Below are 16,400 nucleotides of genomic sequence, written 5' to 3'. Positions count from 1 at the left end.
CATTGCTTTTCTGTTGTCTCTACGTGTGGTTGTATGGCTCTCTCGTTGTGTGATCTTTCTGGAAGCAGGCTTACAGCTGGAGAGGAAATGTAGCACTAATCTCCTGCACAGATGTTGATAGCTAGGTGGATAGACCACATATAGCAGTGGAAGGAGATGCTTGGTTACTATACTTTCACATTCTGATGTAATTGTACTCTGCAAATGGGCATTACAGAAAATTTGCTCAGGCCTTCATCATTCCACTCCCTTCAATGGCTAATCCACGTGGCCCTCATCCTCCTGCTAGTTCCCCATGTGTGGAGTCACAGTGGCAGGAGGCTCCTGCCTCCTTTGCACAACCCTCAGCTCTGCACAGAACAGCAGAGACCTGCTCATCGTGGTGCCAACAGGTCTGTTACAGCATTAATGCTCCTCTATCCCCTCTTCCAGCAGTGGGCCAGTTGTCCACCAGCCAGTCGAGGTGCCCTCTGAATAGACAAAATATTGATTTGTTCTCCCCTTTAAGAGGAAAATGAACCACTTTGAAATTACTGGTATTTTAAGTGTTTATCTGCTAACTTGCCATAAAACATATTTTATTTGTCTAATAGCTTGAAAGTACAGCTCGGAGTGTCGCAGTCAAGCAGTGGATGAATGGTACAGTGACTATAGATAGCACTGTGGGAAATGACACCTTCTTTGTAGTTACATGGGATCAAAGCAGATCTCCACCAGACATTTTACTGAGGGACCCCAAAGGAAAAGAATATAGAACTTCAGGCTTCACAGTTAGTAATCTAAACCTCCAAACAGCTCGACTGAATATAGCAGGCACTGCAGAGGTAAAAACTAAACTTTGTTTTATTATCCAAATATGTTAACATTTTCAGAGACTAAAATGCACCTTCTCTTTTTAGAAGTTATAAACATATATTCCTAATGAACCAATTTTATCCTTCCTGTAACTCAACTGACTTGCCGTGGAAGTTGGTTGTCTGTGCTCTTCCTAATTTTTTATTATGCACTATACACATCCCAAGTACACAAGACGGCCAGACAAAATATTGAATTCAGGGGAAATTAGGCTTGAGAGTACATATCTAAAATATACAGGTTCTAATCCTTCCAAGAATGTGATAATTCTCAAACATCCACCATTAAAACTGAGAAAATTCAGATATAAGGTTAAATTTAAAAGAAACCAAACATTTGAGAGCATGAAGAATCACAAGTAAGGTACGCAAATTACCTTAGCTGTGGTCCTGTAGCAGTACCTTAACTGCCCTTTTTGCCTTGGGAAATCTCCCCTGAACTAAGATAATAATTAACTAAGGGAAACACAAAGCTGCCCTTAGTATAATGAAGTTTTTATATTATATTTTTATATCTATTTGATTTCCAGGTGGGAGATTGGTTATATTGGATTCAAAATAACCACACAGTTTCTCAAGTCATATCAATGATAGTAACGTCTCGAGCAGCATCTTTGACTGTGCCTCCAGTGACTGTGAAAACCCACATGAATAAGGATACAAACAACTTCCCTAATCCAATGGTGATTTATGCAGAAGTTAGTCAAGGATTTTTGCCTGTTCTTGGTGCAACCGTGATGGCCACTGTTGAACCACAGACTGGATCTGCAGTGGAGCTCAAACTCCTTGATGATGGTTCAGGTAATCTGATTATTACTTTCCTTACATTTTGTCTAGAAATGTATACATTCCCCATTTTGGTTCAGTCATGCCTATGCCATGAGCACAGAACAAGAGGCATCAAGTGGAGGGAGATGGTAACTCTGGTCTCCCCCACAGCTTCAGGATGAGAATAAACTGCACTGGGTCTAAACTGGTGCAGCATGTGTGCCCTGACATGCTGGTGTACTTATGCTGTTGGGTGTGTTAGGAAGGAGGAGAGAGAGAAACTGTGCCCAAGAAGAAGGGGAGTGTCATGGTTGTGCAGAGCCTTCTCCCTCTCCTGTGCTGTTACCCATCATGCAAATAGCTAGCACAAGGACAGAAAGGGGTCAATTGCCTTGTGGGTCTGATTCAGCCATATTCACTGTTTGAACTTATGTATATTTTACATACAGGTCTGCCCTGCAGAGGGGATGCAGGTGGCAGAACAGGAGAGCGAGAGTCTGTTTCTATAGCTTGTCACATGCTATATAGGCAGTATAGCTAATGTTAAAAACATCTCCTTCAAAAGGATGAATTACATGGATTATTCTTCTTCTTTTCAAATCTATTGTGCCTACAGAGGTGATGTGATTCAAATACATAGTTCTATTGTTCTCCACCTTTTCCATTATCTGAACCATGTAATGCAAACTGTAGACTCTCTCCTCCCCACATTCCATCATTGCTTCAATCTCAAAGTATTTTAGTCTGCAGACCACCAAGAAGGACTCCACAGATCAGACTACTATGGAGAACTACTAAGAAGTAGTTGAGAACTGCTGGCCTATTGGAAACAACAGTAAATACACAGTAACATGTTTTAATGCTACATTGTTATCTCCAGTTAAATAAGTAATGAGCTCATGTCAACACAATGGGACAGATCCTGTTTTCATCCAAGTCCGTATCAAAACTCTTATTGATTTCAATAGAAGAAGGTGTAGACCCTATCTATTTATGAACTGAACAGCAAAAAATGCCTTTGTTTAACAAAAGTACCTTGTTCGGATGGGTAATTATTAATATTTGTATGTCAAGGTGCTGATATTACCAAGAATGATGGAATCTATTCAAAGTACTTTACATCTTTCAAGGGAAATGGTAGATACAACTTAAAAGTGCATATCCAGGGGAGAAATAAGACTGTCAGACTTGGCCGCAGGCAGAGCCGAGCCTTGTATGTTCCAGGCTACATAGAAAATGGTAAGAAACATTTATGAAGTAGAAAATTCTCTCCTCTCTCTCTCAATATGGGTGAATGGGAGATCATTTAGCTTCACAAAAAGCTTTTTAACCTTAACATTTGTTACATATATCTTTTCCACTATTGTTTATACTTTTAGAAAACAGTAGCTGGAACCACAGCATTTTTGCTATATATGAGCATATATATATGGGTATAGTACCACATTTTATAAAAAATATCTATATTATAATAATTAAGTGCTCTTTGGAACACATGGGAGTTGCCAAAGATCCTGGAACTGAAAATCATATAAAAAAACCGCTGAAGTTAGAAATTTTAAATTTGTATGTTTCACTGAGACTTAAAAATGAGGTTTTAGGGAATCCGTTTCAAAGTTAGGAAATTTAAATTTATCAGTTTAATGCATCCACATGAGAATTTTTCTGTTCTTCTGTTGGGTTTTCTGGACACATTGTTCAGGACTCTTTCCATTAGGCATGTGAGTTAAAGATTCTCAGTTCCAGAAACCACAGGTATGGATACTGCTATTAAGATCTTACTCCTTAAGCCTTCTAAATCAATGGAGCTTCAGTTAATGATACTTTTACAGTGAGTCTGTTACGAGTGTGTTGTGACTTAGTATATTTTTTCATCTTTCCACTACTTTTGCATTTCTCTTTTGATCTAAGGCCCCAGAGTGGAAATCAAATGCAAAGAAAACAGTTAATTCATCATTAAAATATAGTTTTATTCTGAAAAGTGACTTTGTAAAAATAGTATTGTCAAATTCTACACTTGTTTTCTCAATCACTCCAGAAGAAAATTGTTCTATTTACAAAGAACAACTGTGTTGTTAACAACTCAGAGCCTTGCAGACGCAGCCTAGGATCTGAAAATCAAATTGTGTTCTTTCTGGCTTGTGCATTGTCACCAGGGTCTGCCGGCCAAATGCCATGCTCAGTATATCTATGCAGTCCTCTGGCCTTCAGTGGGATTGCACAAGTGTAACTGGGGGCATAATTTGAAGGCACTAGTTACAGAGTTTGCTCTGCAAATGGAACTTGGTTAACAACGGTTTGTTTGGAGAAAAAAAATAGTAACTTGCTTTTTGCCATTTAATCCAGCAGATTTGACTCTGGGTAGACAGACTGGCTGCTCTACTGAGTAAGAAACACACTCTAAGCTTGAGATATTAGGCACCCAAATACCTCAGGAAGTTCCAACAGTTAAGATTTGTACCTCAGTGTTCACTCAGTGTTCGCACAATGTAGTATTTCCTATTCCTGTTTTCCTTATTAAATATACATCTTAACATTCTTGTACCAGTACATGTCCCGTCCCCCCCCGAAAAAAAACCCACCCCAGAAAATTGTGCAATATGATGGTAAATATATATATTATTACTCCTTGGGAAATTCTGTGCCAAAAAATTTAAAATTCAGCAACAAAAAATTAAAAATTCTGCACACAATATTTTAAAATTCTGCAAAATTCTGCATATTTTATTTGTCAAAATAACACAATATAATCACACCAGTTTCAATTATTTTTGGTCATTTATTTCAAAATACCTGTCAGCAAGTATGTCTGTAACAATACAGACAACAAAAAGGATTCAGGGAATCTTTGACAAGTAGATTCCTTACTAGGCAATAATACTGAGTAATAATTCATTTAAACTACAGTACAGAACCGTATTTCCTGCACCCCTCAGAAGCAGTGCAAAGGCTTGGGGGAGTCAGGGGTAATGGAGGAGCTGAGGGACAGGGAAGTAAATTGCTGGGAAGGAGCCTGGGTGTGAACTTGGAGGGTTGTTGAGTATGGGTGGGAAAAGTATGGAACACGGAGGGTTTCGGGGGGCAGGGAGCGGGGAGGAATTGTTAGGGAGCTTCCCCCATGCAGACCCTGGCTGACCCCTAGCCCCTCCCATGCAGTCAGGCATATCTGCCCCTGTCCCCATGTGTCCCTTCATCCCATGTGTCCTTGCACCCCCTGTCAACGTGTCCCTCCACCCCCTCTCAGACACCCCTCGCCCCATCCCCATGTGGCCCTGCACCCCCTCCCCCGTCCCTATGTGGCTCTGTACCTCCTCCCCTGTCCCATGTGTGTCTATGTCCCCACCCAGCTACTCCCCTGTCCCTGTGTCCCTGTACCTGTCCCCAAGTGTCTCTGAGCCCCCACTCAGCCACCCCTTGTCCCTATGTAGCTCTGCACCCCTTCACCTTGTGGCCCTGCACCTCCCTCCACCCCTTCCTCCTGTAGCCTTGTGCCTCCATTCCCATTCAGGCCCTGCCCCAGTCTCTCCTCCCCCACTAGCCCTTATGAGCCCCTGTCTGATCCCCCCAAAACCCCACGCTGTCTATCTCCCCATAGCCTCTGTCTCCTGACCTGGCCTGACAGGCACTGTGAAGAAGTCAGGCTTTCTCTTCCTTAGCTGGCTGTGAACTGCTGCTTTATTCAATCACCACAGCACCCTCTGGTGGGCTAAAGGCAGAATTGCAGCAACATTTTGGCAGAAGCTTTTTCTACACAAAAAATTAAAAATCTGCAGGGCTCATTAATTATGCATGCATGCAGTAATGCGGAACTCCCCCAGGAGTAAATATATATATATATATATATATATATAAAATATGGTAATAGAAAACTTAGCTTTTTGAATTTCTTGACTTTTGAGTGCCTGATTTCTCAACCTTAATTTTAGATTGTTAGCTTTTGCATTTCATATCCTCTTTCTTGCACATGTGCGTGTGTGCACACAGAGGGACAATTTTCTGTATTCCTAGAAAATTAGAATATACTGAATTAAAGAAGTCTACATAAAAAATGTCTCCAACTTAAACTCAGAAGAATAAGGAAATTCCTACAAGATTGTAATTCTTATGCTGCCTGCAATACCTAGGAGGAGATGGGTGGAAGCTACTTTATCACAACCACTTCCCACTGACACCTGCTCAATACCTTAAATACCCTAACTGATAATAGGCACTACTTTCAACTGCCCTTGAAATCTGGTTTGCTTTTGGGGTCTGCCTTAGTTTTGTGCAAGGATGCAGGATCCTGAAGTTCACTTTGGTTTTCAGCCTTGCTAATTTTTGCACTAAGCTTGACTAGGCCAACAAAAAAGTAGATTAAAGAGAGAAGGATGCTAGATAAGAAGTGTGTTATGATTTGGAGTTTTGTAATGTTCAAATAGCATGAGCAATTTTTTTCTTTTTTGGGGCAGGTGAAATCAAAATGAATGCCCCGAGACCTGAAGTTAGTGATGATGAAATTCAAGCAAAGCTAGGAAGTTTCAATAGAGTTGCAACAGGAGGTTCTTTTGTAGTGAAGAATGTTCCATCAGGAGGAACTACTGATGTGTTCCCACCCTGTAAAATTATTGACCTCGAGGCTCAGTTTGAAGAAGATAAAATTCACTTGTCTTGGACAGCTCCTGGGAATGACCTTGATGTGGGACAAGGTAAGGTGAAGTTTTGTTTTAGTCAGCTGGAAGTGATGCATTATTGTCAGTTATCTGAAATTACATATGAAGAGCCAGCCAAGGAGAGGTGAGGAAAAGAGCTATGTCTTTCCCATCTGCAAAAAATATGACCATTGCTATGGCTTGACCGACTCTAGATTTTCTCTATAAAATTTCCTAGTGTAGACCAGGACTTAATAACCAATAAATTCCCTGTTCAATATGATACTCACATTAGTCCACCTTAATCCTTTAAATAAAATGTTTAAAGAAACATGGAATACTCCCAAACATAGGCACCAACTCTGTAGTGGCTCCAGGGCTCAAACACCATGGAAAAAATAGGGGAGGCTCAGTACTCACTAGTCACAGTGGTTCAGCAGGGTCCCGGGCTGGCTGCCGATCAGCTGTTTGATGGCGAGAGGGAGGGGTAGTGGGAAGAGAAGGGGATGGGGCAGGGTATAGTGGGAAGAGGATGGGAAGAAGTGCGGACTTGTGGGAGGGGGCAAAGTAGGGATGGCAAGAGATGGGGTGAGGGTGGGGCCTCAGGAGAAGAGGCGGAGTGAGGGTGGGGCCTTGGGGCAGAGCGGCGGTGGAGCACCCCCTGGAAAAGCCAAAAGTCAGTGCCTGTGCTCCCAAACCTGGTACAACAGAAAATGCAAAACTTGTATACCAACCAGCCTTATGCTAGTTTACAAAGGCAAACAAATCAAAAACCACACTCACCAGTGACTCTTCCAAGGCTTAGCCACTGTCTACACTGCAACTATAAACAAGTCAGGGGTCCCAATTATAACATGGACAGTCCAAGGCTTTAGTCCATTTATGGGGACACAGCTAGGTCTCGTTTATAATATATATTTTAAGTATGTTGTAATCAGGTCATGTTATAGTATGCACATCAACACAAGCCAGAGAGGTTAAGATAGACAACCTTCAGTCACACAGAGAGCAGCTTCAGATTAAAATCTTTACATACACCTACAGCTCTTGCCAACCAGCTCACCAGGGAACAAACGAGCAACTCCATTAAATCCCCAAAACACTGGCCTAGGTTCTTCTATGTGGCTACTTTGCACTACTCGTCTGGCTCAAAATAGCCCTACAGCTAGAGTAGCCAGCAACAGAAGAATAACCTCAGTTAGGAGCATCCTCTGATGGTGTAGAGCTGGAATAGCATTCTTATGCTACCCCTTGCCCCCCTCTGAAGGGATAGAAAAGAAGTTGCGGAGTAGGAAGTAGAACTCAAATCAAGCAAAGAATTAGAAAACACACTAGCAGAACTGAACCATACAGTCTTGAAATGACAACTGTGGACAGTGAGAAGCCAGGCACATTTGCAGCAAGATGCCTGACACACTAACTGTGCTGGCAAATGGAGCAGGCATTTTGCTATCTCTCAGCCTATGCTTTAGAACCTGCTCACATTAAGAGAGGGAATGTTGACCAGGATGCAGGACCTATCCCTGTACTGCTGTGTTTTTCAGATGTACTGTTTGGTCTTATACTTGACCTGGATACTCCCTAGAGACAAGTGAAAGAAATCCTATTTTCATTGCTCATCCAACAGTTATGTTTTTATTTTAGTACTATAAATACTTTTGTGTAAAGCGTGGGGGAGTAAGGCATAGATGGGGGCAGTTTAATGGAAGTTCTCTGCACTGCCATGTGGAAGATTCATCTCAAATTCCTGGTTTTGGTGTCTTGCTGCTCAGCCCAGCAGAAGCTAAGAGTGCTGGTAACATTATGTGGTTAGTGCTCATGAAGGGAGGGAATGCCCCACATCAGTTAACAGTAGACTATTGACCCAACTAAAATGTGGAACGGATAAGTTCTAACAGGAATTCTGTCCAGAGCTCTTCAGAGAAAGGATGTTAGTCAATTAAGCAGGCCCATCAATAATGTGGGTGGGTAAAATGGTCGGGTTCGTCATGGAGTATCATTGGAGTTCTTATAAAGATACAAAACTATTCTACAAATCCTGTACTATCCTTACATTTACAGATAGTATAATAGGCATACTAACACATTCTTACTTGCATACCTCTCTTTTTCCAGCTGACAGATATATAATAAAAATGAGTGAAAGTCTTCTGGACCTAAGAAACACCTTTGAGAATGCTACTTCCGTGAATACCTCTAGTCTGGTACCTAACCCTGCTGGCACCAAAGAATCATTTCAGTTTAAAGCAGAAAATGTCACAATAGAAAATGGCACTATAATCTACTTTGCAATACGTGCCATTGATAATGCTTCCTTGACCTCAGAGGTGTCTAATATAGCACAAGCAGCTCTGTTTCTTCCTCCAAAGGAATCCTTGCCTGGTACGCTTCCTCCTGATGTTATCAATGATGGTATCAATGTTTCAATAATAGTATTAATTGTTACTGGGGCTGTAATAGTTGTATTAATAGTTGTAAGTACAACTGTTTGTATTTTACGTAAGAAAAATAGAAAGGGAGGCCCTGCGCTCAGAATGTAATAGAACTAATTGTAAGACGAAAGCTCAGTAGGTATTTATCCTAATTAGTTCTATTTGTTGTTTTCAAAATACATAAAGAAAAAAATTTGTAATAGATTTGAAAATTAAGTGCGTTGACCTTAAAATAAATGTGGATTTAGATGTATTTTGATCTGCTTTCAATGAGTGTATAGTATGTTATAGTACATGTATGTAGACTGAACAGTGAATTTAAAAGTATGTACTGAGTAAATGAAGACATATCACTATAATGTGTAGCATATAAATGACAATCTAGATGTATACTTTAATTCTAATCTTGCAAGAGTTCTGCAACATTAGGTACTCTATGTTTTGTTTTTTAAAAAGTAGGAAAAAAATCTTTTTAATTTTGTTTTCCAGTTGCTTAGCAGTCAGGAAAGGAGGATTTAAGAAGAAATTAGATGTGTAATCTTTGCTTTTCATACATTCCATTCAGTTATATTCAGTGAGTAGGAAACATAAATGTATACATCTGTTGGTTCTGAGCCTGCAAATGCTTAGGTACATGCATAACTCAACTCTCATCCTATGACTAATGCAGGTGTTTAAGTATTCACGGATCAGGGCCATATATTATCCACAAATGATCTTACGGAAAACACATTTTACATGACAAAATCATCAAACACACATGCAACATTCCAACTCTAAATGATAGAACAAATGCAAAATAGTAGAAGAGAAAACACTAAATTTCTAGGTAGCAGAAATGCCACCTACTACAATATGTGACAGAAGCGACAGCATGTAGCACCCAAGAGGAAAAGCTATTCACCAGGTGACTTTTCATTGGTTTTTTCCCATCTCCTGCAAGCGCAACTTGCAACATCAAGATCTGTGATGTGACACTCCAGAAATGGGAAAAGATCGCCTATTCTTTGGATAATGAAAACGTCCATTGTTACATTAGATGGGATCAAATTATTTTATAAGATATATAAACCCTCATGCTTCAGGTCATCAGCTAATCACTAACAGGGGCTAGGGAGGAAGTTTTCCATGTGCAAATTATTTCATAATTGTCCATTATGGGGTTTCTTGCTGCTTCCACTGACGTGTATCTAGTAATATTGAAATATTGGCCAACATGGGTATGCCTACACTCAGATTTTTTACAATTTTAATTGACAGTTAGCTCAAGGTAGTTACCACATTTGGACCATGCCTGGACCAAACACTGGGGAATGTCCATGTTAGCTTTTACAAACATATTAAGTGAAAATCACAAGTGAAGACAAGCCCTTTCAGAGATGGGATCTGGGCTCAAATGGACCATGGATCTGATTAAGTAGTGCAATTCTTATGTCCGCTGATGGTTTTTTTATGGCATGAAGTGAAAGTAAGAAATTTAATTGAACTCTTAGTTGCTCTTCCAAAAGTAAAGGCAATATAACTCCCCATTTTTGTTTTGTCTGGTGCATGTTGGTGGTTTTCTTCACGTCTCTTGGGGATAGGTGAATGGGACAGAAGAGAGTGATTAGGCAGAGTATCTGTGTAATATACAGAAGGCTTGGACGCTTTATGAATATGTGTTATGCATAAAGACCAGTAAAACAAAACAGACCATTGGAATTGAGGATTGTGTTTTACTTTTTATTTTTTAATTAATCTCTAGCCCTGGTGAGAAATATTCTAAGAACAGGGGATTTCTCACCTGATAGATCTGCCCAATCATATATAGCCAAGCTGTTTCCTGATAGAAAAATTGATCTGGGAGCCTAGGAGCATTTGACTTAGTGATGACAGTTTGATTACCATCTGGAGATCCGTGTTTGGGGCTGGTTCTTCATTCCTGACATGGCAAAAGCTAGGAGCACTGTAAAGAGACAATGTCCTCAACCTAGGGAGGGAGCACCTTGTAGTACTTTGCATCAAGTTCTCTGGCTGATTCGAAAGCAGCCCTGATAATCTCTGGAGGGAGCCAGGACCACTCCTCGGTGTCTGGAAGAATAGTCACCACATTCTGAAGAAAAGCTGGAAAGACCCCTTTCGGGGAGGAATAAAGAGAAAAATTACAATCACAAAGCAACATTCACAGGTATCAACCCCCTCAAGTGCCCCTAGTTTTACCTGCATTCCACCTGTTTGGTAGCACTTCATTTCACCTGCTCATCCTACCTCTAAATTGAAGGGTGCTACCAGCTCATCATTCTCAAAAGTATTTACATTCCTACTCCGCAGAAGTTGTATGGGTAGGAAGTATATCACAGACTCAGAGTAATCAGTTGTGATATTGTTCCTGGACATATTTCCTAGAGTAGCATAAAAACGTAGCAGTCCTGACATGTATTGTGTCCATTGGGCAAGGGAGAGCATAACTATTGTTCCATGGACATCTCTTTCCTGGTTCTCCAGCCAATAGAGTTGTTATCTATCAGCTTAATGCTTTGGTTACACTGACATCTAGTGGATCATCAAAATATACACACAAAAATTTTTCAGTTATGTTTCCAAAAATCACACATTTACCCAATAGACCAAAACAGCTTCTTTAAGGATGCACTGATGTCTCATATAAATACTTATTTAGTGGGACAGTCAAAAATGATAGATCTGAGTTTTCATCTATCAGTTGTGATTGGCTCTTCTTTACATTACACAAATACCTAGAGGACCCAACTACAATTGGGGCTTCCTTGCTTTGGCCACTTTTCACACACACTGTAAATGACAATCTTGCCCCAAAGAGCTCACAGCCTATTGTGATAGACCCAGGCCAGTTGGGTACAGCAGACTAGCCTTATTGGGATCCAGGAAGTGGGCGGGCGAGGCCCCCCCCACTGCTAAAGGACCCCCCCCCAGCCTAAGGGGGGGTCCACAGGACCTGGAAGCCAAATAATTATGGGGAACAACTAATGAACAACAGGGATGGGAGTGCGGTCAAAGGGTCAAACGAAGGGAACCTGATGGGGACACCGAGCAGAGAACACCGGACAGCGCCCACTGCTCCTCAAAGGTGTCAAGGGAGTCAGTGGACGCCGCCCAGAGGAACTCTGCCCGGAGGCGTGAACGGACAGAGGAGCGGAAATAGGCCCCACAGTCACAGGAGACTCCATCGGCCAACCTCCTCACCCTGGTTTTATAGATGGCCACTTTAGCCAGGGCCAGGAGGAGGTTGACCAGGAGGTCCAGCGACTTAGTGGGGCCACAGAAAGGGAGTGCGTAGATAAGGAGGTGAGGGGAAAAGTGCAACCAAAACCTTAATAAAATATTTGTGAGGAGCCGGAATAGGGGCTGCAGCCTGGTGCACTCCAGGTAGACATGCGCCAGGGTTTCCCTCACGCCGCAAAAGGGGCAGGTGTCCGGGATTGGGGTGAACCGCGCCAAGAACACGCCCGTGCTCACGGCCCTGTGAAGGAGCTACAGCAGAGTAGCCTTATTGGGATCCAGGAAGTGAGGGTCGTGAGGTTATTACATGGGGGGGTGCGAGGTGTCAGCCTCCACCTCAAACCCGACTCCAGCATTTACAATGGTGTTAAATATATAAACAAGTGTTTTTAATTTATAAGGGGGAGGGGTCGCACTCAGATGCTTACTATGTGAAAGGGGTCACCAGTACAGTAGTTTGAAAAACTGCTTAATTTAGATGTTGCCCAGTCTAATAGGGTTGAGAATTTAGACTGCATACTTATATTTTATTTTGGTAACCACTCTGACATTTTGCCTATCACTTATAATCATTTAAAATCTATCTTTTGCGGTCAATAAACTTGTTTTACTGTTTATCTTTACCAGTGAGTTTGCCTGAAGTTTGGTAAATCTGCTCAGGTTTACAAAGGCTGGTGTATATCCACTTTCCATTGATGAAGTGGTGAACCAATTAATAAGCTAGCACTGCTTGTCTTAAGCAGTGCAAGAAGGTATATTCCTGAAGTCCAAGGCTGGGAGCTGCAGGGATTCAGCTGGTGCCTTTCTCTGTGTGATTCATGAGTGGCTCTGGGAGCATTCATGCAATCTAGTGGCTCCACATGTGGTTGTGCTGAGTGATCACAGTGCCTGGAGGGATTTGCTGCTTGTCACTAGTAAAGCATTGTGAGAGACAGCCCAGAGTTAATGGGGGACAGTGGTCCCACAGTCTCAGGCTGCACCCTGGGGATCCCATCACACATGGTTTCTGGAGGGAAGCATGTTGTAGGGAACAGCTGTTGCCTGGCTCTGTCCACTCCTGTCCCCAAATTTCCAGGGAGCCTTAACTACACAAAGCTCATAGAATGGAATATGGGAAGGGGGAGTATGTAATGGAGCGGACACTGCACCTTTTATGGCCTCTCACCTTGTTACCCCCAGGGTAGAGCCCCATCTGTTCATTTTGGCAGAGGGGGAAAATATAGCCCCATGCATTTTTATATATCTACAGAAACAAATGGCCTGCGTGACAAATAACTTTGATCATTAAAACACAAAGAATTTTAAATATCTGTTTTAATTTTCCACTGCTCATACTGCTTGTTTAGTTTTTGTATTTCTCTCAGTGAGGACAATGAAAATAAACGAATCCATTTTTAATCAAATTTATCTTCAGATTTTCATGCACAGCAATTCTCAAACCCTGGTCCCTGGACCACTGCTATTCTGCAGAGTGCTGGCTGGCAGTCTGTGAATGGCTAGCTGGTCACAAGGGGCTGGCTCTTCCTCTCATCTCCAGCTGCTAACCTACATTTAAAAAAATTCTAATACATAAATACTTTCTCAATATGACTTTTTCATGTAAGCAATTGTTGTAGTTGCCACAGGGATGTTATGTGATGATGGATGGGGAAGGGAGGCACAAATGGCAGGTACTGTGGTCCGCACTATAAAGAATGTGAGAACCCCTGAGCCAGTATAATATTGGGTTATAAACACTGCAGAAAGTTTCATTTTTTAAATCTGTCTCCCTTGAAATTAAACTGAATCTAATGGTGTTAGCTTTTGTGAAAGCCTTGAATCTCATGGCCTCCTGCTCTTGAGATCATGCCCCTACTTCTCCCACAGTCAGGAGCTGGAGTCAGAAGAAGGACTGCTTATATTTATAAACATTTAAGTTTTTTTCTCCTGCTGATAATAGCTCATCTAAACTGATCACTCTCATTATAGTGGATATGGCAACACTCATTTTTCATGTTCTCTGTGTGTATATATATATCTTCCTACTGTATTTTCCACTGCATGCATCTGATGAAGTGGGTTTTAGCCCATGAAAGCTTATGCTCAAATAAATTGGTTAGTCTCTAAGGTGCCACAAGTCCTCCTTTTCTTTTTGCGAATACAGACTAACACGGCTGTTACTCTGAAACCTGTCATTTAAGTTACAAAATACTTATAGTACAAATGTTTATCATTATTATTTGATGAATTTTGCATTTTTTGTGCCAGATCCAACATGCACTGAGGTTAATAGAAGGACTCTAATGGATGGTGACCTGTACACTTAAAAACAACTCTTTATATATTTTTACATCCCCCATGCTCCTCCCAAAACTAAAAGGCACCTCTCCTGACCAAGGCCAACAAAACAAATTTTGAGTTTATCAGCCAAGCATTTTGCATGTGGACAAAAAAGTGACTGTTAGGGAAGTTTTCAAAATATCATAGCTTTAAAACTGTTTGTCTGAGGTTTTTTTTGTTTTTTATTAACCAAACTTCCCAGAAAAACTATTCTGGGATGAGAAAAGGAATGCAAAATTTCAGGAAGGTCAGTTTCTTCTTGGAGAAGTTAAGTGCGGGGAGTGAGGGAGGAGGAGGACTTGAATACTGTGCTGATAACAAGGGACTAGCTTCAATCTGTACTGATTTTCATCCATATCTCAGTTACTTTCAACCCCCATTTTTCTGAGCATTAAAGCTCAGAAGGGATGGAGCTGGGTGTTCAGGTTTCAGGGATTAGAAAGATGGCAACCCTACTTTCAAACACTGCCTGTTACTTAAAATTAGCTATTAAATCCATACTTAGAGACATAAGTGGCCTGATCTGTAAAGGCAATGAGCAACCACAACTCCCATTTAATCAATGGCATCTATAGGGGCTCAACCCCTGAAAATAGGACCACTTTTATCTATGTACTCAAGTTTGAAAACTTTAGCCTGACTGACTTTCAGAAAAATCTCAGAGTGACAGCACTAGGAATAGAACCCCGCTCCTCTCACTCTCACTACACTATAGTCTCTACAGGAGCATGGTGCCTCCTCTGAGGTTTGAAAGACAATGACAGGTTATATTACAAAAAATAGTTTCAGCAAAATGGAGATAAATCAACAGTAGAAAAAGGGTTTGAAAGCAGCCTTCAATCAGCAAAGATACATACATTTGCTAAAGTAAAAGATGAATGGTAAAATGCCCTCGAGCAGAGCAAATGCATACATACTCAGTAGCTTTCAGGCCCGATCTTTATCAATTACTGTTTTGCACAATGGCAACTTTGCTGAAAGTCTGTTTGGGTTTTTTGTTTGTTTGTTTTCCCTGCCCCTTCCTGGCATCCCACTGTAGAAGAATGTAAACAAGACTGAGTTGATTGTTTTGCAAAAAGAAAAGGAGTACTTGTGGCACCTGAGAGACTAACAAATTTGAGAGACTAACACTGCTGCTACTCTGAAACCTTGATTGTTTTGAATGTACTTCCTATCCTAGTACCCTAGAATCTCCCTGACCATAGGCAAAACAGTTTTACTAAGTTTAGCCAGTAATTACTGCTGCTGTGGCTTAAGTGAAACATGTTTACCAAATTATTCTCCAACTAAAAATAGCAATTTGTTTATGCAACATGTCACATCCTATAATAGTCAACTCCAAACTATTCTATATGAGCAAATCTCATATTTGTTTCCCCAGCATTTATAAATTGTCAGGAAGTGGTGGGGGAAGGGATTTTAATAGTGGGAAATGATTTAAGTGGGAGAGTAATTTGAGCTTGTAATTTTTTGGTTTGTTGTGAGTTATATTTAGATTAATTCCTGCACTTTCCTTATATTTGTATATTAATGTATTTTAAATTACATTAAAGGCACCTAGAGTGTACAGAGATACATTATATGTATGTAAATAAATAAATTGCATTATGTATACAAATGGGACTGTTCTCTGTAGTCTTTTTCTTGGCCTTTCCCAATCTACCTTGTCATGAATTATCCTGATACTACTCTCTTGGAAGACAAACAACATGATTTGACCAATATAAAACAGTAGATTTTGCAAAGTGGGGAGTTAATCTCTCCCATTCAGAGAGGATATGCCTTTGTGGAGCTCAAAAGCTTGTCTCTTTCAGCAACAGAAGTTGGTCCAATAAACAATATTACCTCACCCACTTTGCCTCTCCCAATCGGTATAGCACATCTTAGGGCACCGCAAGCCATCTGAACCGGTGAAATCTGGATGATCTGGGAGGGGTGATGGGGATGGGTGGCAAATAACAAAGTTCACCTGTGACCCTCCAAACAACCAGATTCTCCCACCAGGATTGTTTATAATCCCTGTTCTCCGCATATAAATCTTTCTAGCCCCAGTTCTGCTGAGGATGATCCCGGGGCGGATCCCCCATCACCCTCTGACCCCGATCACCCGAGGTGGATCCCACGACAGATCCAATCCGATCCTCCACCCCACACCCCCTGAG

General features: G+C 41.2%; 1 protein-coding gene and 1 long non-coding RNA gene across 2 annotated transcripts in view; one reads left to right on the top strand and one right to left on the bottom strand.

Moving 5' to 3' along the window:
• LOC102934954 (calcium-activated chloride channel regulator 1-like) overlaps positions 1 to 8,925 on the top strand; it is a 32,894-nt gene extending 23,969 nt beyond the window's left edge. Inside the window, exons 10-14 of the mRNA XM_037907939.2 lie at positions 594 to 824; positions 1,385 to 1,655; positions 2,697 to 2,861; positions 6,071 to 6,307; positions 8,366 to 8,925. Coding sequence (XP_037763867.1) covers positions 594 to 824; positions 1,385 to 1,655; positions 2,697 to 2,861; positions 6,071 to 6,307; positions 8,366 to 8,790 — 1,329 coding nt within the window. The 3' untranslated portion in view covers positions 8,791 to 8,925. The remainder of the gene's footprint in view (positions 1 to 593; positions 825 to 1,384; positions 1,656 to 2,696; positions 2,862 to 6,070; positions 6,308 to 8,365) is intronic.
• A 1,458-nt stretch (positions 8,926 to 10,383) lies between these two features.
• LOC122466870 lies at positions 10,384 to 16,275 on the bottom strand. The gene is made up of 2 exons (XR_006292777.1): positions 16,084 to 16,275; positions 10,384 to 10,797 (listed from the first exon to the last, which is right to left on the bottom strand). It is a non-coding gene; the product is annotated as an uncharacterized LOC122466870 (long non-coding RNA).
• Between the last annotated feature and the right edge of the window lie 125 nt (positions 16,276 to 16,400).

This window comes from Chelonia mydas, chromosome 8, assembly GCF_015237465.2.
Source record: "Chelonia mydas isolate rCheMyd1 chromosome 8, rCheMyd1.pri.v2, whole genome shotgun sequence".
In the NCBI taxonomy this organism is placed as follows: Eukaryota; Metazoa; Chordata; order Testudines; family Cheloniidae; genus Chelonia; species Chelonia mydas.
This window is presented reverse-complemented; position numbering and strand designations above follow the sequence as displayed.